Source organism: Myotis yumanensis, unplaced genomic scaffold, assembly GCF_028538775.1.
Source record: "Myotis yumanensis isolate MYYU_CA2020_CCGP unplaced genomic scaffold, mMyoYum1.0.hap1 SCAF_16, whole genome shotgun sequence".
Taxonomy (NCBI): domain Eukaryota; kingdom Metazoa; phylum Chordata; class Mammalia; order Chiroptera; family Vespertilionidae; genus Myotis; species Myotis yumanensis.
In genome coordinates, this window is record NW_027223767.1 from 1,593,107 (window position 1) to 1,615,913 (window position 22,807).

Genomic DNA, 22,807 nt, shown 5'->3' on the forward strand with positions numbered 1-22,807 from the left:
GGGAGGGTCCCCCCGGGGCGGGAGACCAGGGAGGACAGGCATGGGCACGGGACTGGACAGGGCAGAGTGAGGGCTGGGAGGAAGGAAGAGCCTGGCAGGGGGCCAGCTGCCTCCAGGACAGACCCCAGCCCCGCCCTCGGGAGCCTCTGGGGCCGTGGGTCTAGGGGTGCGGGCGGCGCGCACAGGCCGGGTCAGTAACGGGCGGGCGTGTGCTCTTCTCCTGCAGAGGCTTCCATTGTAACCGCCGAGGCTGGGGAGGCGGCGACCTGCCGGAGAAGGAGGGCCTCTGTGCAGCTGGCCGAGACCTCGCAGGGCCACCCTGACCTGAGGGTCTTGGATCTGGCTGCCCAGGGCTGAACCACCAGGTCCCGGTTGGGAAGAAAACAGGTTCTGGAGCTGCCTGCTCCCGGCGGACGACAGCATTCCTACCCACACCCAGGCCAGGCTTGGGAAGGGGCCCAGGTCCCAGCAGGGGTGGGCGCCGCGCCGCCCACTGGGAGTTCCGTCAAGGCGGTGCTGCCCGCACAGCTGCGCCCTGGAGCTGGGCCGAGGGGCCTGGAGGTGACAGGGTGGCTCCTAGGAGTGGGGGGGGGGGGGCTGCAGGGGGTGGGCCAGAGGCTTTGGAACAAACCACCCAGGACATGCCCGAGTGCCCTTCCTACCCAAAACCTTCTTGTAGTTTGAGCAGAGCCAGGAGAGTCGGGGGCCATACCCAAGAGATGCAGTTTCCCGGGGGTAAGCTGGACTGGGGGGCACCCCTTTTGCTTCGGTTCTTCCCTTTTCCAGTCCTCCACCCACCCCTGAGCCGCCTGGGGCCCGGAGGAGTCTCCTCAGAGCCCAGCTCCAGCGGACCGTGGTATCCCTCTGACGACCCTTCTCCGGGACCGCAGCACCCACCCGCCCACAGCAGAGCAGCCTGGATCTGTGTGCAAACCTGTGTACCCTCCCTCGATGTTGCATAGAATGTACATATGTGGGGAACATGCTCGCTTCTCCGTGTGTCGCTGCCTCGTCGCGCACGCCTCAGCACAGGCCCCGGGGGGCACAGCGAGGGCGCCTGTCCCGAGCGGCCCCCCAGCCCAGGCCAGCCCCTGGGCCCCCTGCCCTCAGCTCTGTCCGTGCTTCAATAGGCCTGAGGCAGCCCCAGACCGGGGCACCTAGCAACTTCCTGTACATAGACTGTAAAATGGTAAACGTGTGTATTATATCTGGCCTCGTTATATAGTGTATATATATGTATACATATACATATATATAATATATATGAAGACTGTAAATGTTAAGACTAGTGTTCTTATTAGTATATTGCTTCACACTGAAGATTGTGTGTATCGAGCTGTTTCTAAAAGATGTTTATTTTCCTTAAGAGTAAAAAACAGTCATTGCATTCAGAAAAAAGTCAATAAAGATACGATTGTTTTGGAAGTCTGCAGCCCGTGGGTTCGGAGCAGATCCGCCGGGCCGGGCCGGCCGGGCTGGAGGAGCAGGTGGGTGTGGAGGGAAGCTCAGGGCGCCAGCGGAGCCGGGGCTTCCGGCTGTTTCTCAGGACCAGAACGCAAGGCCCTGCCGCCGAATTAACACCGCCCGCAGCCAGGGCAAAGGCTGCAGGCCCCGCAGGTGCCTGGATGACGGGGAAAGGTGGGCGCTCCCCAGACATTCAGGGGGACTGGCTTGTAGATTTGTCAGCAGATCCTCAAGGACACTGAGCTGTCGTCCATGCCACCTGGGAGTGGGCGTGGCCCAGAGGTCAGTGGGGTCCAGGCCTACGTCGGGGGGAGACCCCGGACCCCTCTGGTCGGCACCGCGGAAGCACACACCCTCCCCAAAGAAACAAAACCCAGATTATAAATAATTTCATTGTTTATTCTGTACAAAACTTCTCAACCTATGAAAATAAAGTTTATAAATGGCAAAGTAACACTTGAGCCTCAGAGGCCAGGAAAGCCATCGACCCCTCAGCTAAGGGACATGCCCCCTTTTCCCTCCACCGGGTGCCCGCAGAGCAGCGGCGACAGACCCGACCGGCTCCTGCAATTCCCCGACCGGCCACCAGAGGCCAGCACCATCCCGGCCTCGGTGCCTAGGGTTGGCGAGTGGGCAGGGGGTGTCGGGGTCCCGCTCCCTCGGGCCTCCCAGGTCAAGAGGAAAAGCTCCCAAGGATGTCCCCTTCGTCCCCATCTCCTGCCGATGCAGTGCGGCCCCTGCGTGCATGGTCGGCACTGGGGTCTCTGGCGCTGCCGTTAGCCTGCGAGGCTCCAGCCGCGACACAGCCCAAGGGCAACAAGGCCCTTCACACGGGCCGTGGGGGGGTCTAGCTGGAGGTGACGGTGGTCCCGCCGCCCAGGCGCATGAGCATCTGCTGGCAGTCGTGCAGCAGCCGGCGGTCCCCGAGCTTCTCGAGCATGCGCTCCGCCTCGGCCAGCATGCCCACGCGCTGCCCGGGCACCGCCAGCAGGCAGGGCGGCAGGCAGCAGGAGGCCAGCAGCAGGGCCTCGGCGTGCTCCCGCCGGGGGCGCAGCTCCACCTCCGCGGCGCCTGCACCGGACACAGCGCAGAGCCGATCAGGGCGCCGCCCTGCCCGCCCCGTCCCAGGCCTCCGGGAGCCTCAGACCCTCTGGGCCGAGCGCAGAACAGACTCAGAGGCACATGGGCACAGTCGCGCACCCCACAGTGGCGCACTGCATTTCTCAGACACACCCGGTCCAGGCTGCTCCTCGCCTGGGCGAGAGGATGAGGCTGGCCCAGCGCCCCCACCCCCGCCCCCTAAAGGCCCCCGCCCCCCTAAAGGCCCCCACCTCCCTAAAGGTCCCCACCCCCCTAAAGGCCTCGCCCCCTAAAGGCCCCCGCCCCCCTAAAGGCCCCCGCCCCTAAAGGCCCCCACCCCCTAAAGGCCCCGCCCCTAAAGACCCGCCCCCTAAAGGCCCGCCCCCCTAAAGGCTGCCCCTCTCACCGCCTTTGCCGCAGGCACCTGCCCTCTTCCTCAGACTGCGGTCCAGGAGCTGCTGCGTCCGCGTGGGGCTGGCCCCCGCCATCAGCCGGGCCGTGGCCTCATGCAGGAACACCTGGGCAGGAGGGGCCGGGTGAGTCGGGGTTCAGGCCAGGCCCCCTCTCCCACCAGCTGCTTCCTGTGCCGCCCGGGCACTCACCCTCCGCATGGCAGGCTGGAAGCTCTGTGCCAGGCGCCTCAGGCCGCTCAGGTCCCGCTGGAAGCCACGCAGCTCGAGGGCTGAGGCCTGGGCTCCGCTGCCCGGGCCCTGCGAGGCCTGGGCTGGTGCTGACGGCTGCTGCCTCAGCCACAGGCTGGTGCGCGCGCCAAGGAGCAGGTCACACAGGAGCAACTGCATGGCCTGGGGGTGGCGGGCAGGGCAGGGTCATGGGGGCTCCAGCCCTGGGAGGGGAGGGGGGGGCCTGCGGTGCCAGGGGCCGGCTCCGGGCTGCACTGCCGAGGCACTGCACCCACCTCACACATGCAATGCAACAGCAATGCACCTCGGGGCCGCCCGCTCTCCAGGCCCCACGCCCACCGCCTGCCAACTGCGCACCCAGCCCTCAGCGGGCGGGAACCCGAGGCTAAACACGGGTAACCACTGTCCCCTGGACCCAAGCCTTAGCCAGGCAGCAAAGCCCGCTGGGCCCCCAGTCCTGCTCCTTTGGGCTACCCCCTCTTCTGCAGCCCGGAGGGGATGGCCAAGGAGTGGAAAGGCCGCCACCCGCAGACCCGCAGGGCCCTGGCCCCGCCCCTCACCTTGTCAATGGAGCTGCCGGCTGTGGTGGTGGCCAGGCTGTCCTGCAGGTACCCACTGGCCTTCTCACAGAGGGCAAGGCTGGCCGGGCTGGCCTCGGTCTTCCTGTGGCCCAGCAGGGCCCGGGCAGCCTTGAAGGAGAGCAGAGCTGCCCTGGGCAAGGGTCTCCTGTGGGGGCCAGGGCGGAGAACTGGGGGTCAGAGCAGGCGCGGGTCCTCAGAGCCCCCCCACCCTGGTTCCAGCTTCATGGCAAAGACCGTGGCGATCCCCACCGCACAGAACAGGGCTGGGGGCTGGCCGGCACTCACTCGGACTCCTGCAGGGCGCGGGGCAGGCGCTCCACCAGTGGGTACAGCCGCGCCGCAGCCTCCTCGTCCCGCCGCAGCCAGTGTGTCACCACAGCCGTCAGCGAGGCCCACCACTTGGCCACCGGGTCTGTGCCTGAGGGAGCAGGGGTGCAGATGGGAGCGTCCCTGAAATGGCCCCCCTGCACCGGAGGCCGCCCTGCTGTGTAGCAGGGGCTGGGTGGGCAGGCACGGGGCAGGGCCAGGGCTCACCGGTGGTGGTGGCCATGCTGGAGCCCACGGAGAAGCTGCACGCCGGGGCCCCGGCCGCATCAGAGCAGCTGTGCAGCAGCTGGAGGTACCCCAGGGCATCCGAGAACTCCCTGTGGTGGGAGACTGGTGTTAGGGCAGGCGGCCAGGCCCCGGGTGTCCGGAGGGCACTGGCCTTTCACCCCTCCCCCCACACAGCCTGCTGTCCTGGCTCTGAGTGTCACTATCACCTCCTGCCCGGCTGGTGGGAAACACGCCCGGAGAGGAGCTGAGACCCACCGGAGGCCACCATGGTGAGTGGACAGTCACCTGCTCTGGCCGCCTCCACAAGCCCCCAGACGTAGCCATTCCCAGACCACACAGTGGAGGGCTCCTGCCTCCTGGGGGGGTGAGGCGGGACACTCACCTGTCCCCGTCAGCTGGTGCAGGGCTGGGGCTGGGCTGGGCCACACAATTCAGTGCTTGCTCCAAGAGGTGTTCTCGGAACAGCTGGGTCACCTGGGCCAAGGGGTCCACTGTGGGGAGGAGCGGGTGAGTGGGGAACTGCCTTGCCTCCACATTCCCCCCTCCTGGGCACACGGGGCTTGGCTCTGGGACGGTAAGTGGGTGGATAAATGCCCTGGCCCTGGCCTTCGACAGCATCACCTCCCTGGGCCGGTGGAGCCAGCTCCCTGAGCTCCCTCACCTGCTCTGCCCTCCCGCACAGGTCACCGCCCACATTCGCCACCTGCCCCACACCCCACTCGTTTCCTTCTGAAGAGGCCTGAGAGACCAGCCCCAGAGCAACAACAGATAGCCAGGGAACGGGCGGGGTGGCCAGGGACACCCGAGATGCAGGGACAGGGACGCGGCAGGAGGCTAGGGAATGGCAGTGAACAAAGGCTGAGGAGGGCGGGGCCGGGGGGGCGGGGAGGGCACCTGGGTTCCCGGCCGAGCTGTACAGACTCTCCCTCGGGGGGCTGCACACGGCCCAGTCCCCATCCACGAAGAAACGGTGGCCCACAGGGTGGCAGAGCCACTGCAGGGCAATGGGCACTGTGCCACTCTGTGCCAGGCAGGCCTGGCGGGCACTGCTCAGGAAGAAGCGCTGTGGGGAAGGAGGTGGGCTGTCACTCTGCCCCGGGCAGTGCCCGCGGGCCTCATCCTGTGCAGCCCCCCGGGAGCCGGTCAGAGCTGCCAGCCCCCCCTTCCCCCTGCACCCAGCCCCACCCACTCACTGTCAGGAAGTGCAAGGCCCGCGGGAGGTGGGTCTTCACAGTCAGCGCAGCGGCCACGTAGATCTCAGCCAGCGTGGCCGCAGACACGGCGTCCCCCGCACATTCCGCCAGGTTCAGTGCGCTCAGCACCAGGTTGGCAGCAGTGAGGCGCCCGCCGGTGTACTTCCCTGGGAAGCGGACAGGGCATGAGGCTGGGGTGTGGTGCAAAGGTGGTAGGAGCCCCCAGCCCAGCTCCTTGCCCACCGTACCCGTGGCGTGCAGCTGGTGCAGCCTGTGGTAGACCAGGGCCGCGTCTCGGGCACTGGCGCGGGCATCGGCCTGCAGAGCGCAGTCCCTCTGCAGACCCCCAGCCTGGCCCGCCAGCCAACGGCCCAGCCAGAGCCGCTGCAGCAGGTGGCGGAGGAGGTTCCAGAGCAGGCTGCAGGCCAGGTCCAGGGGGCAGGTGGGCAGGGGCCGGCCCAGTGCCCGGAGGGCCAGCTGCAGCTGCTGGGAGGCCTGGGCGCAGTCCCCCTGGGAATAAGGTTTCCCGGTGAAGCCAGGTCAGAGCGCCCTGAGCACGACATCCCTCCAGCTCTGAAGGTCCCTCCAGCTGGGGTCCCCGCAGCGCTGAGCTGGGCCCCGAGGGTCAGGGGTAGACTGAGCAGCGGACAAGAGCGGAGAGGACAGGCTAGGTTCCTGGCCCGCCCGGAGGGCAGGGAGGAGTGGGTAATGCCAGTGCCCACCCCGTTCCGGGCAGCCCTTACCCTGGCCAGGTCCAGGTCCGCCTGCTTGCGGTGCCTCCAGAAGTGCACGGCGGGGCCCGAGTGGGGCCGCGTGACTGGCTCTCCATAGACAAAGAGAAGTGCCAAGGAGCCCAGCGCCAGCAGCCCATTAGTCAGCCAGACCAGTGGGGGCAGCAGCCGCGGCGCCCAGCCAGGGCCCTCTGCGGGCAGATAGAGGCTGGGGGCAGAGCTCCCAAGGCACGCAGAGCCCAAGCCCACAGGCCTAGAGTCTGCATCCCCAGGGTCCTCCCCCCCCAACTGCCGAAGACACCCATGCCAGCCTGTCCTACCTCTGTCCTCAGTGCCCAGCACGCTGCGCCCAGAGCCCTGGTGGGTGCTGGTGGTATCCAAGCGGCCAGGGAGAGCCCAGCCGCCCAGCAGGGAGGCCAAAGGGTTGCAGGAGAGACAGAGGAAGAGGAGCACGCACAGGGCCAGGCGGGAGCGGTCCAGCAGGCCCCGGCTGTGGGCGGGCGGTGGCTCCGGCTTCGCCTGCGGGGTGGGCAGGGTGAGGACCGCGGAGGGTCTGGGGAGCGTGGCTGGGGCAGGAGGGACAGCGCTCTTCCCACCCTCACTAGGGGACCCCATGTGCCCGGGCCTCAGGCTTTCTCTCTATAAAATGGGAGGTGGGACATGTTGGGCTTCTTCTGACCCAGTCCTGGGGTCAGAGGGTATCGCTGGGAGCCAGGCAGGGGCCACCCCGCAGGCCCCACCTGGCTGTCCTCGAAGACAGGGCTGTCGGGCTCCGAGTCACTGCTGCTGCCGCCGCCGCCGCCCTTGCTCCCGAGGGACAGCGGGCTGCTCCGGGAGGGCGAGCCTGCATCTGACGGCGGTGGGCTCAGCGTGTCCACCTCAGGCTTTATGCCCTCCATGGGCACGTCGGCGTCTCCTCCACCGCCACAGGCTGACACCAGGTCCCTCAGAGGTTCTACAGGCAGGAGAGGAGCGGGGTGGGGGTTAAGGTAGAGACCCCGCCCCACCCACATCAACTTAGGGCCCTGGGGGAGGGAACTGGGAGCTGGCCTAGCTTCTGAGGGCTAATTTAGGGGAAAAGAGAAGCTAAGGGCCTAGGGTCCTTGTAGGGTCAGAGCTTAAGGCAAGACGGGGTGGGGCAGGGCCAGAGCGAGGGGCCCTGAGAGGCCAGGACTCACTGCTTTTATGCGCAGCAGCACGCAGACTCAAGTTTTCCTGCTTGAGTTTCTGGTTGCTCTGCTGTAGAAAGCGAATGTAGTCAATGGCCTTGCGCAGGACAGCAGATTTATTCAGCTGCAGGAGACAGCACAGTGGCCAGTCAGGCCTGGCAGGTGGGCACCTGAGCAGGGGGTGGGGCTGCTGGTGGGACAGCTGCCCCAGGGCCTTTGCACTGGCTGTTCCTGCTACATGGAATGCTCCTCCCCTGGTGCACCCAACCTCACAGGAGGGGCATGAGGGTTAGTATGTAAAATGCCACAACAGTGCCTCACTAACCGCTGGTAGCAGCATTATTGCCACCTTCATGGCTCACTCCCTCACCCCCAAGTCCCTGCCTTACACCTGACACTTGGTGAGGCTTTTCCTGACCTGATTCTCGTTGGCACCTCCCAGTCCTCTCCCTGCGTAACGTGAGCCATTGGGGCCGTCTACCCGCCACTCATCTCTCATTTATTGTCATCCCAACTAGGACATCAGCTCCTCGACAGGAGGGTTTTGTGTCTGTTCTCTTTATCCCTGGTGCTTAGAATAGCCCCGGGGCACAGGGAGCCCCCACAACGTTTAGCTGAATAAATAAAGTGGCCAGACCAGCAGACTGACGCCCCAGTCAGGCCCAGTCCTCCTCCTCCCCCAGCAGCCTCCCTCCCGAGCGCCCTCTGCCTGTGCTGGCACCTTCGCCTCAGCGCCCACCACCAGGTCCTTGAGCTCGATGATCTTGTCATTGATGGAGGAGCGGTAGCGCTTCTCAATCGCATTGTGGGCTGTCCGCTTCTCGCCGCGGCTCTGGGCCGCACCCAGGGCCTTCCCACTGGCCACCAGCCGGCTGATGGGCAGCTTGTCAGCGTCCACGACCAGCGGCACTGTCGCCAGGATGGCCCCGCCACTCACCAGGGTCTGCGGAGCCAGGCAGGGGTAGCCAGGCAGGGGTTACCAGGAGGGCCTGCGTGTGTAGACCCACTACCCTTCTGCCCTGCCCATGCCACCCACCTGCAAGGGCCCGGTCTGCACAGCCGTGCCAGCGGCCAGGGAGCCAACACCCGCCGCCTTCGCAGGGGCTCCCAGGTCTGCCTTCACGGCCGTCAGGAGCAGCGAGTCGGCCTTGATGAAGTGGGGCTGCAGCAGGACCTGCGACAGGGAGGCCTCCGCTCTCAACTGTGCCTGGGCCAGAAGCTGCCACCCCCAACGCCCGGCCAAACCCCTTACCGGGACCTGCTGGATCTGGGAGGTCACAGTGGCTGTTCCAGGGGCCACTGTGGTGGGGGCTGTGGCTGTCAACAGTGGCTGGGGAGCTGCACTCTGGACCTGGGCGTGCAAGGAGACTGGCGGGCCACCTGGCGAGCCAGGCAGAGGCTGTGGGGTGCTCCCTGGAGGGGTCCCTGCAGAAATAGTCGGGGCTGTGGGGACCAGCTGCTCTGACCCACTCTCCGCCCTGCCTCAGGGCCGGTCACTGTGTGACCGTGGACGAGTCATTACTCTGTGGCCTGTTTCCTCCCCAGCGCCCCTGCTGGGCTCCGAGTGAAGGTGCTCGCCCGCCGGGCAGGTGAGTCTGGAAGGCGGCGGTGAAGTGACGCCCAGCAGAGTGAGAGGCAAAGCTTATTAACCCAACCGAACCCAGTGCTGAGACCACCCACGTCTCCCCCTGCAAATCCTCTACCGACACCCACACCGCAGCGATCCGCCCCCGGCCCTGCTCCCCTCCCTCCCACGCCCTCACCTGTGGAAAAGCCTCCGGCCGGGCTGGAATAGCCGGGCACAGGGCTGGGGCTCGAGCTGAGCTGCAGGGGGGCTGAGGCCCGAAAGCTCTGGGGCGGGAGGGCCCCTGGCAGGGGTTGTGGGGTGGGGGGCTGCAGAATGGTCAGTGGCACTGGCTCCTCCTTGATCCCAGGCCCGGGGGAGAAGGCAGGCCCAGGTGGGTACATCTTCAATGCGGGCGCAGGCTGGGGAGGGGACAACAGTGGGGGGATGGCCTTGGGCCCCCCCAGAAAGCCTTCCAGTGGGGAGCTCATAGAGGCATGTGGTGGAGAGGAGCTGTCAGGGGAGCGGGCTTCGGGACTCGCGGGGTCTGCGCCCGCCGCTCCGCCCCCAGCGTAGGGCGGGTCGAACAGGCCTGGAAAGTCCGCGTCTTGGTTGCTGAGGAGCTGGAGCATGTCTGGGGAGGAGAAGAGACATGAGGACAGGAGCGGGGCTGGCGCGGGCAGAACGTCACACCTGTGCACGCCCCATCCACACGGCTGCCGTGTGAAGGCAGTGCACCCCATGGGCCGTGCTCCCAGGCACCCATGACAGAAGCAGTAGTGGTGCCTCCCCTTATCAGAAAGTCGCTGCACCACGGGCAGTCGGGGCGACGCACGGCCAGGCCCTGAGGCCCCTGAACTCAGCCCACACTCTGCTGAGACAGAACGGGGACCTGGGCCCGAGGCTGCAGACTGCAGAGCGGCCCTCACCACCCCTCCCTCCATCCGACAGACAGCTCAGAGCAGAGGCAGCTGCCGCCCACGTGCCCAGCGAGTGTCCGCATGTTCCGGGCAAAGCCCAAGCCCTGCCGTACGAGCACGCTGGGACCCTGGTCTGGGCTTGGTTTCCCTCCATGACAGTAACAGTGTCTGACCTGACGCCTCCTCCTGCACAGATGGGACACCCTCTCCCCCAGCTGGGGAGCAACAGGCTGGCTGGGTCCGCCCGGGGCCCTCTCACCCACTATGGGCAGCTACCCACTGGGTCCAAGTTCCCTGCAGGACCCATGAGCACAACCCTGGGGCCCCCAAAGCCCCTGAGACCCTCAGCCTGAGCTCTCGGGCCGTCCACACTGCGGTGAGGTGGGCCAGGGCCTGGGCCTCCCTCCTGGCCTGTGGCCTCATCCCTTGGCCACACCCGGAGGGGAAGGGAAGGGAGGGGACCCCAGGCCTCGCAGCTGGCAGCTGGCACAGCTGCCCTCAGGCTGCCTCGCTCCTTCCTCCTGCAGGTGCCCAGGCCCAGGTTACTGCGGGGGCTCCCTAAGGCCTCCAACAGAGCGAGATGGGCTGCCGCTGAGCCCCCCAAATAGACACACGTTGTGGGCCCCGAGGCTGTGAGGGTCATCACACACTGTCCCTTGCAGGCTCCCCCATCCCTCACCGACCTCACTGCGCCTCCTTGACAGACGGGGAAACTGAGGCCCCAAAGGAAAGCGGGCGGGACCCAGGATGGGGTTGGGGCGAGGCACCCAGCGCTCGCGCCGCGACAGAAAGACCATCCTGGGCGGGCGGCGCCCTCGCCCCAAAGGCCGGGATGGGCGCGCGGGCGGCCGAGGGTCCCCTCCTGGGGCTGGAGGGCGCCCGCCCCGGAGCCGGCGGCGTTTCCGATCGTGTCTGGCGGCCGCGGGAGGCGCGGGCCGGTCACGAGGGTCCTGGAAATACCTTCGAACGTGCAGTCCATGCTCCGCGCCCCGGGCGCCCAGGCCGGGTCTCCTGCACCTGTCACCTGCGCGGCGCTGCGCTCGCGGCCGCCCGCCGCCCTCCCGCCGCCCTCCCGCCGCCGCCGGGCATGGGGTGAGCGGGCGCGGCCAATCAGCGGCTGCGCCTCCGCCTCCGGGTCCCGCCCCTGCCCCGCCCATCCCGACCGCGGCTCCGCTTCAGGTTTCACCCCGCGACTCAGCGGGGCCGGGGTTACCCGCGGGCACCCGCCCTTCACCCGCTGGGCGCCGGGGTTACTGGCGGCCACCGCGGCGGGCCCAGCGCCAGCGCCAGCGCCCAGGCCCTTACCGACTCTGATAGGCCGGCGGGCGCGGGCAGGCGTCACCCAGCACCCCGAGGTCCGGGCTGGAAACCAGGCTCCCTGACACCCCACAGGCCTCCACCCCGCCAAGCCTGTTTCACCCTCTAGACCAGCGGTTCTTAACCTTCCTGATGCCGCGACCCTTTAATACAGCTCCTCATGTTGTGGTGACCCCAACCATAAAATTACTTTCGTTGCTACTTCATAACTGTAATTTTGCTACTGTTATGAATCGTCATGTAAATATCTGATATGCAGGATGTATTCTCATTGTTACAAATGGAACATAATTAAAGCATAGTGATTAATCACAAAAACAATATATAATTATAGATGTGTTTTCCGATGGTCTTAGGTGACCCCTGTGAAAGGGTCGTTCGACCCCCAAAGGGGTCGCGACCCACAGGTTGAGAACCGCTGCTCTAGAGACTGGGACAACCACGACCTTGGCAGGAAAGAAGGAAAGGAGATACGGTCGCGCTTAAGTGAGGCCCAAGTGGGACCTCCCCTTCCAGGGGTTCCGAGTGAGGACACCCCGGCCCCAGATGCACACCCAGAGAACACTGCGGCTCCTGACCCCACACAAACGCCCCTGCACAGAGGGACCTGCTGGGTCTGGGAGGGGTGAGTGTGTGTGTGTGTGTGTGGTCAGTGAAGTCTTCTGTGTCCCCCAAAGTCTCCTAGCCCCCGAGCAGTCCAGGGAAGGCCTGATTCATGCACTGGAGGGTCCCTATGACAGGTGAGGAGGGCAGGGTGTCAGCCCAGGGTGACAGGCTCTGGGGGTCCTTGAGGGGGTACCTAGGCCCATCTCTCTCTGTGCGAGGTCAGAGTTGAACAGATGAACAGAGCCTGGCCAGCAGTGCAGCCACCGCAAGGCCTGGTCAGCCTCCAGCTGCAGCCCCGGCCCAGCCCTCCTGCTCCCGGGCTCCTGCCAATTTGGAGGGGGCCACCCTGGGCAGGCAGCATGGCGACAGGGCAGGTGGTGCTGGGGCTAGAGCCTCTCCAGGAGCCTCCATGAGGAAACTCGACCTCACCTCGCCGCCTCACGCATACCCAGCCCTCGCATGGCCGTGCGGGGGGCCAAGGCCAGCAGCATGCTCCCCCTCCCCTCCCTTCCCCCTCCCCTGCCTGTGCTCCGCTCTCCCTCACTCAAAAGCACACACCCAGGCAGCTGGGCATGGCGCCCCTCGCAGGGCCGTTCTGTCCTCACTGGGTCCCGCGTCCAGCCCTCACTCTCCTGCCCCGTCCTCTTTACCAGTTTCTTGCCTTGTTTTGTTTTCCCTTTCTCACACCTTTGTGCTCGGCTCTGGGGACCGCGCTCAGGGGCCCTCCCAGAGGAGGGCTGGCCTGGGAAAGGACTCAGGCTAAGGGAGGACTCGGGGAGACGGGGCCTGGGGGCCTGGGGGCCACGAGGCCACGGGGAGGCCGGCCAGCTCTGAACCCGTGCCCGCCCTGCCCCATCTCACTCTTCCCTGGAGCTAGACCTGCTGGCCAATCTCTGCGGAGCTGGTGCCAATTTGAGAGCCAGCCCCATAGCCCCCACCCCCCACCCCCCCCAGATACAGCCACGGGCAGACCCCCTCACTTGCTGTGTGATCCTGGGCAGGTCGCCCCGCCCCGCCCCTGGTCTCCAGAGGAGACTCTGAGAGCAAGTGTGGGAAGCACCGCCACCCACAAAGGCTAGTGCCTCTGCAGCAGGGATGGTCTGGCCCTGGCAGATGGTGAGCGGGGCACGGATGGTCAAGTTGGAAACCCATATCCGTTTGGAGAGTTCAGGGCGAGGCAGGAGAGGCAGCGGGGTGCGCAGTTTAAGGCCGCTCCTCTCCCGCCTCACCTGGCCCGCCTCTGGGAGCCAGGACAGTGCACCCAGGAGGCTGCCAGCTCCCAAACTGTGCAGCAACCTTGAGCCCTCGGAGCACTGGGCCTCCTGCAGGAAGGCAGGCTCAAAGGCACAGAGGCTCCTGCACGCACCCTCGGAACTTAGGGGAAGAGAAGGAGGTGCAGACTCAGAGCCTCAGTAGCCCCCGCCCCCCCCATATCTCACCTTCCCTGCCTCCTCCTCCAGCCTGAATCCCTCCTTTTTCCTCTCCTTCCTCCTCTTCTGCCCTGATTCTATCAGGGCCCAACAGGAAACCTGAAACCCCTCCCTCCCTGCTCTGCCTTCAAGCCTCCCTCTGAAGGCAGATGTGGGTCAGCCTTTTATTCTCTGGCCTGTTTATTCTGTGAGGCCACAATAGAAACCCTGGGAGGCCCCAGACCATAAACTTGCAGAAGCCCAGCTATGACTATCACAGAAGCCTACAGCCCATCCAACCTGCATGAGGGCTCAAATCCCAAACTCTGCTTACATGCCTCCCAGGACAGGAGGCTCACCACCTCTGTGACGTGGCCTGGTTCAGGAAGCCCAGATCTGTATCTGGTAACAACTACTGTCCTTCCCTGTGTCTGCTGTGTGTCAGGCCCGTGCCAGGCACTGAAGATACGGGGACGCCGCCCGAAGGCCTTCCCTCATCGGGGGAGATGGACAGTTTGCAGGTCCATGGAGGAAGGCGGGTGCAGGGTGATGAGCACAGGAAGAAACTGAGGCAGGGTAGAGTGTGAAGGGCCACTGGGGATGCCGCAGGCAGGGCAGGCCTCTCTGAGGAAGTGACCCCAAGTAAAGCGAGGGAGTGGGCCACAGGGAGGGAGGGTGTCCTGGGCAGATGGAACAGCAAGTGCAAATGCCCTGGGGTGGGTGCAAGTCGTGCCGACAGGAGGCCAGTGTGGCTGTAGCGGGTGTGAGGGTGGAGGTCAGGGAGGCAGCGAGGAGCTGGGATTCCAACCCCAGCTGCCCGTCACCTGCAAGGTCGCCAGTCCTCCAGGGCACAGGCAGGAAAGGGATCTGCACACTGTCCTGTGCAGCCCAGATCGCGAGGTGGCACCGCGTGACGCATGCGCAACAGCATAAAGCAGCCTCCCATGCGGAGACCTGAGGCAGCTCGGGCCCCAGCGGTCACCTCTGCCTCCTGGACGGAGGGTGCAGGGCCGGGTGGGCGCTCCCCAATACTGCAGGGAGCGGGGCTGCCCTGGGCTCCCACCAGCACTGCCTCACCATCCCGAGGACTCAGGTCAGCGGCTCAGTCCTCAGGGCACGGGCTGCCCAGGGGTGCGAGCGGGCGCTGGCTTTTCCTGGATGCAGTGGGCCCTGTAGATGATGAGGAAACTAAGACTCAGAGGGCAGCCACGTGCCAGGTACCACAGCTGCCACGTGGAGAATCTGGGCACAGACCCAGGCGCCCAGCCCTAGAACCCACCCCGCCAGCCCCGCTGCCCCGGAGCCCCGACTCCTGCCTGACTTGCCGGCACTGTCTCCGCAGGAAAGCAGCACACGGCTCTCTAAGGCTGGGCGCGCGGCCTCCCTGCCCAGCCCCCAGGAGACGCCCTCCGAGAGGAAGGCCACGGCCTGCACCAGCTGTACCCCCATAGCTCTCAGCACCGGGCTGAGCCGAGGAGCAAGCCAGGCGGCAGGGGCTGCCCGCGCCCGTGGCTGCTCTCCGCACCGGGCCCCTCTGCCCAGCGCCAGCTGAACCTCACCCTCGTTTTCTGAACCCATCGTGCTATTCAGTGCCACCGGGCATTTGCCGGACTCTTCCCTCTGCCAGGGGGTGCCCTCGTCACTATCCTTTGTCCACCTGGCAACCTCCGATTCCTGCTCTAAAACTTCAGAGACCCTCCCTCATCGGTGCCACTCCATACACCAGCTCAAGGGACCCTGGGCCTGACCTGTGCGCTGGGCGTGATACAAGATGCCGCCCGGCACCGATTCCCACACAGGGTCCTAGTGTGGCTCAGCACATGCTGATGACGGCAGCTGAAAACCAACCCGCGGGCCTGAGGCAGTGGCATTTCGGAGGGTGGTCCTCTACTGCTGAGCCAGAGCTGCTCCTGTCTGAGCCAGTGCTCCTGCCTGAGCCAGTGCTGCTCCCTCTGAGCCGCTGCTCCCGCCTGAGCCAGTGCTGCTCCCGCCCGAGCCGCTGCTCCCGCCTGAGCCAGTGCTGCTCCCGTCTGAGCCACTGCTCCCGTCTGAGCCACTGCTCCCGCCTGAGCCAGTGCTGCTCCCGCCTGAGCCAGTGCTGCTCCCGCCTGAGCCGCTGTTCCCGCCTGAGCCAGTGCTGCTCCCGCCTGAGCCAGTGCTCCCGCCTGAGCCACTGCTCCCGCCTGAGCCACTGCTCCCGCCTGAGCCAGTGCTCCCGCCTGAGCCGCTGCTCCCGCCTGAGCCGCTGCTCCCGCCTGAGCCGCTGCTCCCGCCTGAGCCAGTGCTGCTCCCACCTGAGCCAGTGCTGCTCCCTCTGAGCCACTGCTCCCGCCTGAGCCACTGCTCCCGCCTGAGCCACTGCTCCCTCTGAGCCGCTGCTCCCACCTGAGCCAGTGCTGCTCCCGCCTGAGCCACTGCTCCCGCCTGAGCCAGTGCTCCCGTCTGAGCCACTGCTCCCGCCCGAGCCAGTGCTGCTCCCGCCCGAGCCACTGCTCCCGCCCGAGCCGCTGCTCCCGCCTGAGCCGCTGCTCCCGCCTGAGCCGCTGCTCCCGCCTGAGCCAGTGCTGCTCCCGCCTGAGCCAGTGCTGCTCCCTCTGAGCCACTGCTCCCGCCTGAGCCACTGCTCCCGCCTGAGCCACTGTTCCCGCCTGAGCCAGTGCTCCCGCCTGAGCCAGTGCTGCTCCCGCCTGAGCCGCTGCTCCCGCCTGAGCCAGTGCTGCTCCCGCCTGAGCCAGTGCTGCTCCCTCTGAGCCACTGCTCCCGCCTGAGCCACTGCTCCCTCTGAGCCGCTGCTCCCACCTGAGCCAGTGCTGCTCCCGCCTGAGCCAGTGCTCCCTCTGAGCCGCTGCTCCCGCCTGAGCCACTGCTCCCGCCTGAGCCACTGCTGCTCCCGCCTGAGCCACTGCTCCCTCTGAGCCACTGCTCCCGCCTGAGCCACTGCTCCCGCCTGAGCCACTGCTCCCGCCTGAGCCGCTGCTCCCTCTGAGCCGCTGCTCCCTCCTGAGCCAGTGCTGCTCCCGCCTGAGCCAGTGCTGCTCCCGTCTGAGCCACTGCTCCCGCCTGAGCCAGTGCTCCCACCTGAGCCACTGCCGTCTTTAGGTCAGTCATCTGCTCCTCTCCTCGGGCTGCTTCCCGCAGCGTTTTAGACGTGAGTGGGTTTGGTCTGAGGCTGCTCACTGCAGCCTCCAGGCGACGTGTCCCACTTCCTCTCTGCATCCCAAGCATATGGGGTTTTATTGTTTGCATTTACTTTGGTTGTTTTTGCTTTTTTAAAAAATATGTTTGTATTGATTTCAGAGGAAGGGAGAGGGAGAGAGAGATAGAAACATCAATGATGAGAGAGAATCACTGATCGGCTGCCTCCTGCTCGCCCCCCACTGGGGACGGAGCCTGCAACTGGCCAACCGGGATCAACCCAGGACCCTTCAGTCCGCAGGTCGATGCTCTACCCACTGGGAAAAACCAGCCAGGGCGACTACTTTCGGGGTTTTGTTCAGTCCCCAGAGCTGTGTTTAGTGCCCCCCCCCACCCCCGCAGGTGCTCTCATTTGCATTTCCAAAACGCGCTGGGTCCCTAGCTCCTCCACCCCCTCCGCTGGCTGGACGCCCAGGCTGGGGGGCAGGGGCACTGTGGTGAGGCAAGCGTCTAAGGCCCCTGTTCCTCATCTGTACGGAGTGAGGAAGTGACAACAGGGCATTTCTAAGGTTCCTCCCAGCTCAGTCTCTTTCCCTTTAAGGACAGGGGGCTTACTCCTCAGGGTAAGGTGTGGGGAGGAGCTGGGAGGCCCCCACTGGCCTTGACCAGCCACTCAGAAACCCAGAATCCCCGAGTGATGGATGCTCAGAGCTTGGAACCATAGCCCAGAACATCCTAGAAACTTTCAACCCAGGCTCCTTGGGAAATCACTGCTATCGTTTGTTTAACTAAATGTATTGAGTGCCAGGTCCTGGTTAAGTCCTCTAAATGATAACTGGTTGAGGGTCTGCTATGTGCTGTATACTGGCCACAACTCCAAGAAGCTCGATTATCAGGACTCCCAGTGCCCCACGGAGAACCTGAAGGTCAGACCTGTTAGGCTACTTCGCCGTGGCCATACAACGGACCGAACTGAAAGACCTCTGGACCCCCAACCTTGCAGCAGCAGGAACATGGGGGCCTCGGAGCCCTGAAGGGCAGGCCTGAGGTGTGACTGGAGGGGCAGGCTCACTGGAGAAAGCTGGGTGTCAGCTGGGGGGTGTTCAGCAGGGTTCCTGGCCAGAGTGGGCCTCTCGAAGCTACAAACTCTCCCAGCCCTGTCCACATCCAACCAAACCCCAAACCCAGGGTGGGGCTCACACATCGGAACCAAACTCAAAGACCCCCTTCCCAGCAGCCCCCAGTCAGTCCCCGGGTCAGCGTGCGCGTCCACAGGACCTGTGCCTGACGGAAGGCAAGGCCAGAGACACTTCCTCAGCCCGCAGCCTCTCCCAGCTGGGCTGCAGCTGTTGGTGCGGAAAGTCCAGGTCCCAGGCTTCTGCCCGACAGTGACCCCTGCCTGGGGCTGACCAGGTCACGCAGGATGTTTCTGTTCAGTGAGGTGACCCTGAGCAGGAGGTAACTCCCAGCCACCCGTCGGCCTGTCTGCTGGACCCACTCCCAGCATGCTTCTTTCTGTGCCCCAGCCCTGTCCACCCAGAGGCATCAGGGCTCAGGGGCAGAACATCGTACAGCCTCTACCTCCTGCCTCCCAGGGAGGCCCTGCAGCTCAGAGGCAGGCACTCTCCCGAGGAGAGATAGCAAGGCGCTGCCTGTGGAGGGCGCCGCACCACAGCAGGGGGAGCGGGAGGCAGGGGCAGCGCTGGATGACAGGGCACCAGAGGGCACGCTCACGCCTTACAGGCCATGCTGGCTCAGGAATTTTGCCTCGGGGGCACTGGGAGCCATGGGTGGTTTGGGAACTGAGGAATTATGTGCCTGGAGCTGGGAGCTGGGCAGGAGGCAGTCTCAAGTGTTTTCTCAAGGGGCTGTGTGTAGAGGCACCAGGGAGAGAGGTGGGCACAAGCTATGGTGGGTGAGGTGCCAGATGGCAGTGTGGCCCCCACTGTCCTCAGCACCAGGGCTGGCCTGAATCCGGAACAGTCAGCCACACATGGGCTGGGCCTGGGCGGCAAGGCTCCCTGTGTTGGTTTAGGCACCTTGGGAGGGACCCCAGGGCCGAGAGAGCTCCAGAGAGCACTGCCGGGAGGGGTGGAGGGGATGGGACAGAAAGGCACACTAGCTTGTCCGGCCGGGGTGTGACACACAGAGGCACGCGGAGCAGACGTGCGCCACCAAAGGCTCTGGGCAAACCAGAGCCTCGGGGGACCCTCAGCCAGAGCCGCCCTGGTGGCTGAGGCCTGACTAGCACTCATCTCCATTTGCGCAGCCTGTGAAGATCTGATCAATCAACTGGTCCAAACACGTGTAGCGGCACTCAAGTCCCTCTGCCCACGGCCGCTGGGCACCCCAAAGCACAGAGCACGAGCAGAGGCCGGGGAGAAGGAGCTCAAGGAACTGTCGCCAGGGCAGAGCTGACCCACAGCACACAGGCCTCTGCAGCTGGGCCGAGACCAGTCACATGACAGAGGGCTTGGCCGGCAGGGCGGGGCTCGAGGCCCGTGGCTGGTGCCAGACCTGAGTCTCATGACACCAAGGCCACTCTGGGCTGGGAGAGGGAGGTGGCCTTGCGGCCTCTGACACCTCTCTGACCCAGGCCCCAGCACAACCCCACACGGAGCACCCTCTTGGGTTTCCTGCTCTATTGCCCACTCTCCCCACCCCTAACCCCACTCTTAGGAGCCCGGCCTGGGTCTGAATCCCGGCTCTGCCATGTTCTGGCTGTGCCTCAAGGCACTCACCTACAGGAAGATCCGAAGTCTATCCACTCGGGGTTGTCGGGAGGACTCGACCGTCAGCATAGTGCCTGGCACACAGTAGGTGCTCAGCTAACTCCCTACTGTGTTATGCCCCTCCACCCCAGCCACCAGAGGAAGCTTATGACAAGTAACCCAAGCCCTGCTCCAACCACCTGCCAACACTTCCCCTGCGTTCTTGGCCTGGTCCACCCCACGTCCTGGCACTGCCTGACCCACTTCTCAACCTTGTTCCTGTCAGGGGACCTGGAGACCCTGCCCTTCACACCCTCAAGTCACCTCTCTCTAGACTAGCTCTCTTCCGATTTCTAAAGTCCCAGTGAGTGGCTGCCCGGGGCTGGCGGCCAGGAAAAGCTGTCCGTAGGCAGCGTGACCTTGCGGGGAGATTAAAATGTTCTTCAACCAACTGGGGATGCTCACCCAACTCGGCGAATTTACTGAAACTCGCTGAATTGTACACTAAAAATGGGTAAATCTTACAATAGGTAAATTATACCCCAACAAAAGGCGGACCAAGAGTGTACGAAAAAGCTTGTATAGGCGCACGTGACTAACAGCTTCTCTGTGGCAGCAGGTTTAAGGAAGGTTGTGTTTTCTTCCTTTTGCTCACCTGTGCTTTCTAATTTTTCTACGATGCAAAGAACTTAGCTGTGTAAACTGGGGGAAAAGCAGAAAAGGCTGAATAGCAAACAAGAAATGTTCTGCTGCAGTGGCAACCCTTACGTCCAATGGGGGGAGTCCTGCTGGCGTGGCCAGCGGTGGTGGCTCTGGGCAGTGGCACCAGGACAGCGTGGTGGCTCGTAGGCGGAGGGGAAGGTGGGGCAGGTCTGCAGCCTGGAAGGCTCCAGGCCTCTCTGAGGCTGCCTCTTCTTTTTCCACCGCCCCCCACCCCCCAGAAGATGGGGGCCCACGTTCTGAAAACGGCCACGAGTTTCTGCACGGCAGGGCCAGCAACTGGAAGTGGGTCTCGTGTCTCCTGAGCTCAGGCAAGCCAGACCGGTGCTGGGACTGAGTCCACCCCAGCAACAGGCCAGTTGTTCTTTTTCCCTCAGATTAGAGCAGGGGCCTCGCCTGCTCTCCAGTTGCCCCCACTCTAATGGCTGCCCAATCCTGGCCTTTGGGTCCAGGGGAGAATGTTTCTATAAATGAGTCAACAAGAAAGGTCCGTGCCAGACCTGTAACCGGACACACCTGCCCTGATTTGAAGGGAGGCACTGGAATCCAGAGGGGGAAACTGGGGATCAGGGTGTGAGAGGGCTTGTGTCTAGATTCAAGTCCTGACCCCAAAGCCCAGGTCTGCGCCACTTGGTCAAAGCGCCCTCCAGGCTCCACCCACTGAGCCCCACTTGTGGGCCGTGACTGAGTCCAGTCGGGCTTGATCTCCCCGGGACAGCGGTCAGGGCTCCCCTCTGGGCCCGCCCGCCTGGCCTGAGGGGCAGCAAGGCAGCAGCGGATGCGACTGTGCTGCGGATCCGGGCGCAGCAGGAGCTAGGACCCGTCCACCCAGGTTGTGGGGAGTGAGAGTCCTGAGCTGTTGGCCTCAGTTTCCCCATCAGCCAAGTGCAACTCGGCCAGAGCTGCTGAACCTGCGCACAACCATGGAGGGCGATTTGCTGGAGCTTCCGTTTGCCCGGCGAAGTGAGCAACAACCTCCTAGGCACCTGCTGCTCCCGGGTCCCCAAACCCCTTCTCCTACAAGCAGCGCTGATGCTTTAAAAGATGCAAATACCCAGATCGTGCACCGCCCTCCCGGCCCGCAGGCCCGGCCCCCCGGGCCCCTCCCCACCCTCCCCGCGGGGCCCCAGCTCCTGGCCAGGCCTGCGCCGCGGGGCGCGGGATGGAAACATCCTCCTCAGCTGGCCCAGAGCGTCAGCCCCACCGTCCGCTCCAAAAGGTCTGAGGCCGGCGCCGTACAAATGGCCCACCCTGCTCCACCCCAGGGGCAACGAGCCCTCAGTGTCCGTTCTGCTCCGGGGGTTCCTGCGCCCCAAGGGCGGCGCCCAGCCGTGTGAGTCCCGGTCGGAGACGGGACTGGAACCCACAGGGCTGCGCGCCTCCACCACGGAGCCGGCCCGCGGAGGGCGCAGGGCGCAGGGCGCAGGGCGGGGACGGCGCGCGGGGCGCACTCTCGCCCCGGGGACTGACCGCCAGTAACCCCGCGCGACGTCACGGGGACCGGGCGGGGCCTCGCGAGGCCGGGTCCCCAGCGCCGGGCTGAGGACTCCCGGGTCGCGCGGCCTGGGGCCCGGGACGCCCAGGGCGCACGTGTCCCGGCCGCGCACCCCGAGGGCCCGAGCCGCCCCATCCGGACACGCGGGGCGCCCCGCCCGGGAAAGCCGGCCCCGCGGCTCCGCGCCCCGACGCACCTTCGATGTCCGTCAGCAGCGCCGCGTCCAGCTCGCAGGGCTCGGCCAGCGCCCGCTCCAGGGCCGCGAAGGGCGGCTCGTCCATGGCGCGGTCGCCGCGGGTCGGCCCGGCGGGCACGGCTGTCGCACGAGCGCTGCCTCCCCCAGGCCCGGCGCCCGGCCCCGCGCAGCTCCTCGGACTCCGGGTCCCGGCGGCTCCCGGGCGGCGGGCGGGCTGGCGCGCAGGCCCCGCCCCTGGCGGCCCCGCCCCACCTGGAGGCTCGGCGACCGGCTCCGCGTCCGTCCGCCAGGCCCCCGCCCAGCCCGCGCCCCTCGGGCCGCGCAGCCCCCGGCGGGCAGCGGTTCCCTCCGCATTGAGCAAAGGCTGAGTGGCAGCCGGGACGCCCAGAACCTCCCTCCTAGATGTGGGTCTTTAGGACCAGACCATCCGACAGAGCTCCCCGCGTCACCACTCCGTGCCTCGGTTTCCTCAGTGATGCCCTTGGTGATGACCGGGGGCTGGGGGCTGGGGGCTGGGGGCAGGTCCACCCGCTCCCCAGTCTCCTCGGGTCCCCAGGGGGCCTGGGGGGACTTAATCTGCTCTCCTCCCTCATCGGCTGCAGGGGAGGCAGAGGGGCTTGGGGCCAGCTGGCCCAGTCCAGCCCCTTCAGGTGGCCTGACCTCAATACCAGGACGGGAAGACCAGAGCGTCCTAAGGATCCAACTTGCCCAGGACCACATGCTCCACAGGACAGGGCAGGGCCGGGCCCAGGGCTCTCTGGCGCCGGCCTTGTGTTCGTCCCTGGGAGCAGCCAGGATGGGGTCAGAGAAGAGGCAGACTGTGGGTGAGACGCGAGCAGGTTGCTCTGGATGGACAGGCTGGGGCCGGGGAGGGGACGGGAGTCGGCACCCTAGGCCCGTGTTTTGGGACAGGCGGGGAGGGGTTCCAGTGAAGTGGATTGCAATAAACCGGAACATTCAGATACCTGAGCATGGAAAGACAGGGAGCTCCCTGTCCCTGGAGGAATGCAAGCAGAGAAAGCACCCTTGGTGGAGGGCAGCCAGGGAGAAGCCTGGACCCCCAGTCCCTCGTTGCCCTGGCCTCAGTGAGTCATGCCATCCCGAATGCTGTCTTGCTCAGATTCTAGATTTAGCCCGTCTGGCCACATCTTCCGAAGGAGTAAAATTAGTGGCATACTGGACGCCCAGCTCTCTTTGTTCCCCTCCCGGAAGTGGCTGCTGTGGGAAATTACCCAGAATGGGTGGCCAGGAGCCACGGGGGATCCAAACCACACTCCCCTCCCGAAGTGGCCCTGCCCAGGAGCCCGCCAGGGCCTGGCC

General features: G+C 65.4%; 2 protein-coding genes across 7 annotated transcripts in view; one reads left to right on the forward strand and one right to left on the reverse strand.

Moving 5' to 3' along the window:
• The window catches only part of RAI1 (retinoic acid induced 1), a 116,512-nt gene extending 115,938 nt beyond the window's left edge, over positions 1-574 (forward strand). For all 4 annotated transcript variants that reach the window (XM_070394950.1, XM_070394949.1, XM_070394952.1 and 1 more), the window contains one exon: positions 227-574. In XM_070394950.1, the coding sequence (XP_070251051.1) occupies positions 227-241 (15 nt within the window). In that variant the 3' untranslated portion in view covers positions 242-574. The remainder of the gene's footprint in view (positions 1-226) is intronic.
• Positions 575-1,842: 1,268 nt separating this feature from the next.
• SREBF1 (sterol regulatory element binding transcription factor 1) lies at positions 1,843-21,672 on the reverse strand. 3 transcript variants are annotated; one of them, XM_070394953.1, is made up of 19 exons: positions 21,488-21,672; positions 9,178-9,612; positions 8,667-8,839; positions 8,451-8,588; positions 8,136-8,357; positions 7,424-7,538; positions 6,986-7,200; positions 6,566-6,764; positions 6,258-6,436; positions 5,763-6,024; positions 5,515-5,681; positions 5,216-5,384; positions 4,704-4,812; positions 4,301-4,410; positions 4,052-4,184; positions 3,746-3,911; positions 3,147-3,347; positions 2,951-3,062; positions 2,222-2,535 (listed from the first exon to the last, which is right to left on the reverse strand). In XM_070394953.1, the coding sequence occupies exons 1-19, from the start codon at positions 21,570-21,572 to the stop codon at positions 2,312-2,314; spliced, it is 3,414 nt and encodes a 1,137-aa protein (XP_070251054.1). In that variant the 5' UTR covers positions 21,573-21,672; the 3' UTR covers positions 2,222-2,311. The 3 variants fall into 3 exon arrangements, with proteins under 3 accessions (XP_070251056.1, XP_070251054.1, XP_070251055.1); XM_070394954.1 differs by lacking the exon at positions 21,488-21,672 and adding an exon at positions 10,859-11,100; XM_070394955.1 differs by lacking the exon at positions 2,951-3,062 and having other exon boundaries at positions 1,843-2,535; positions 21,488-21,670.
• Between the last annotated feature and the right edge of the window lie 1,135 nt (positions 21,673-22,807).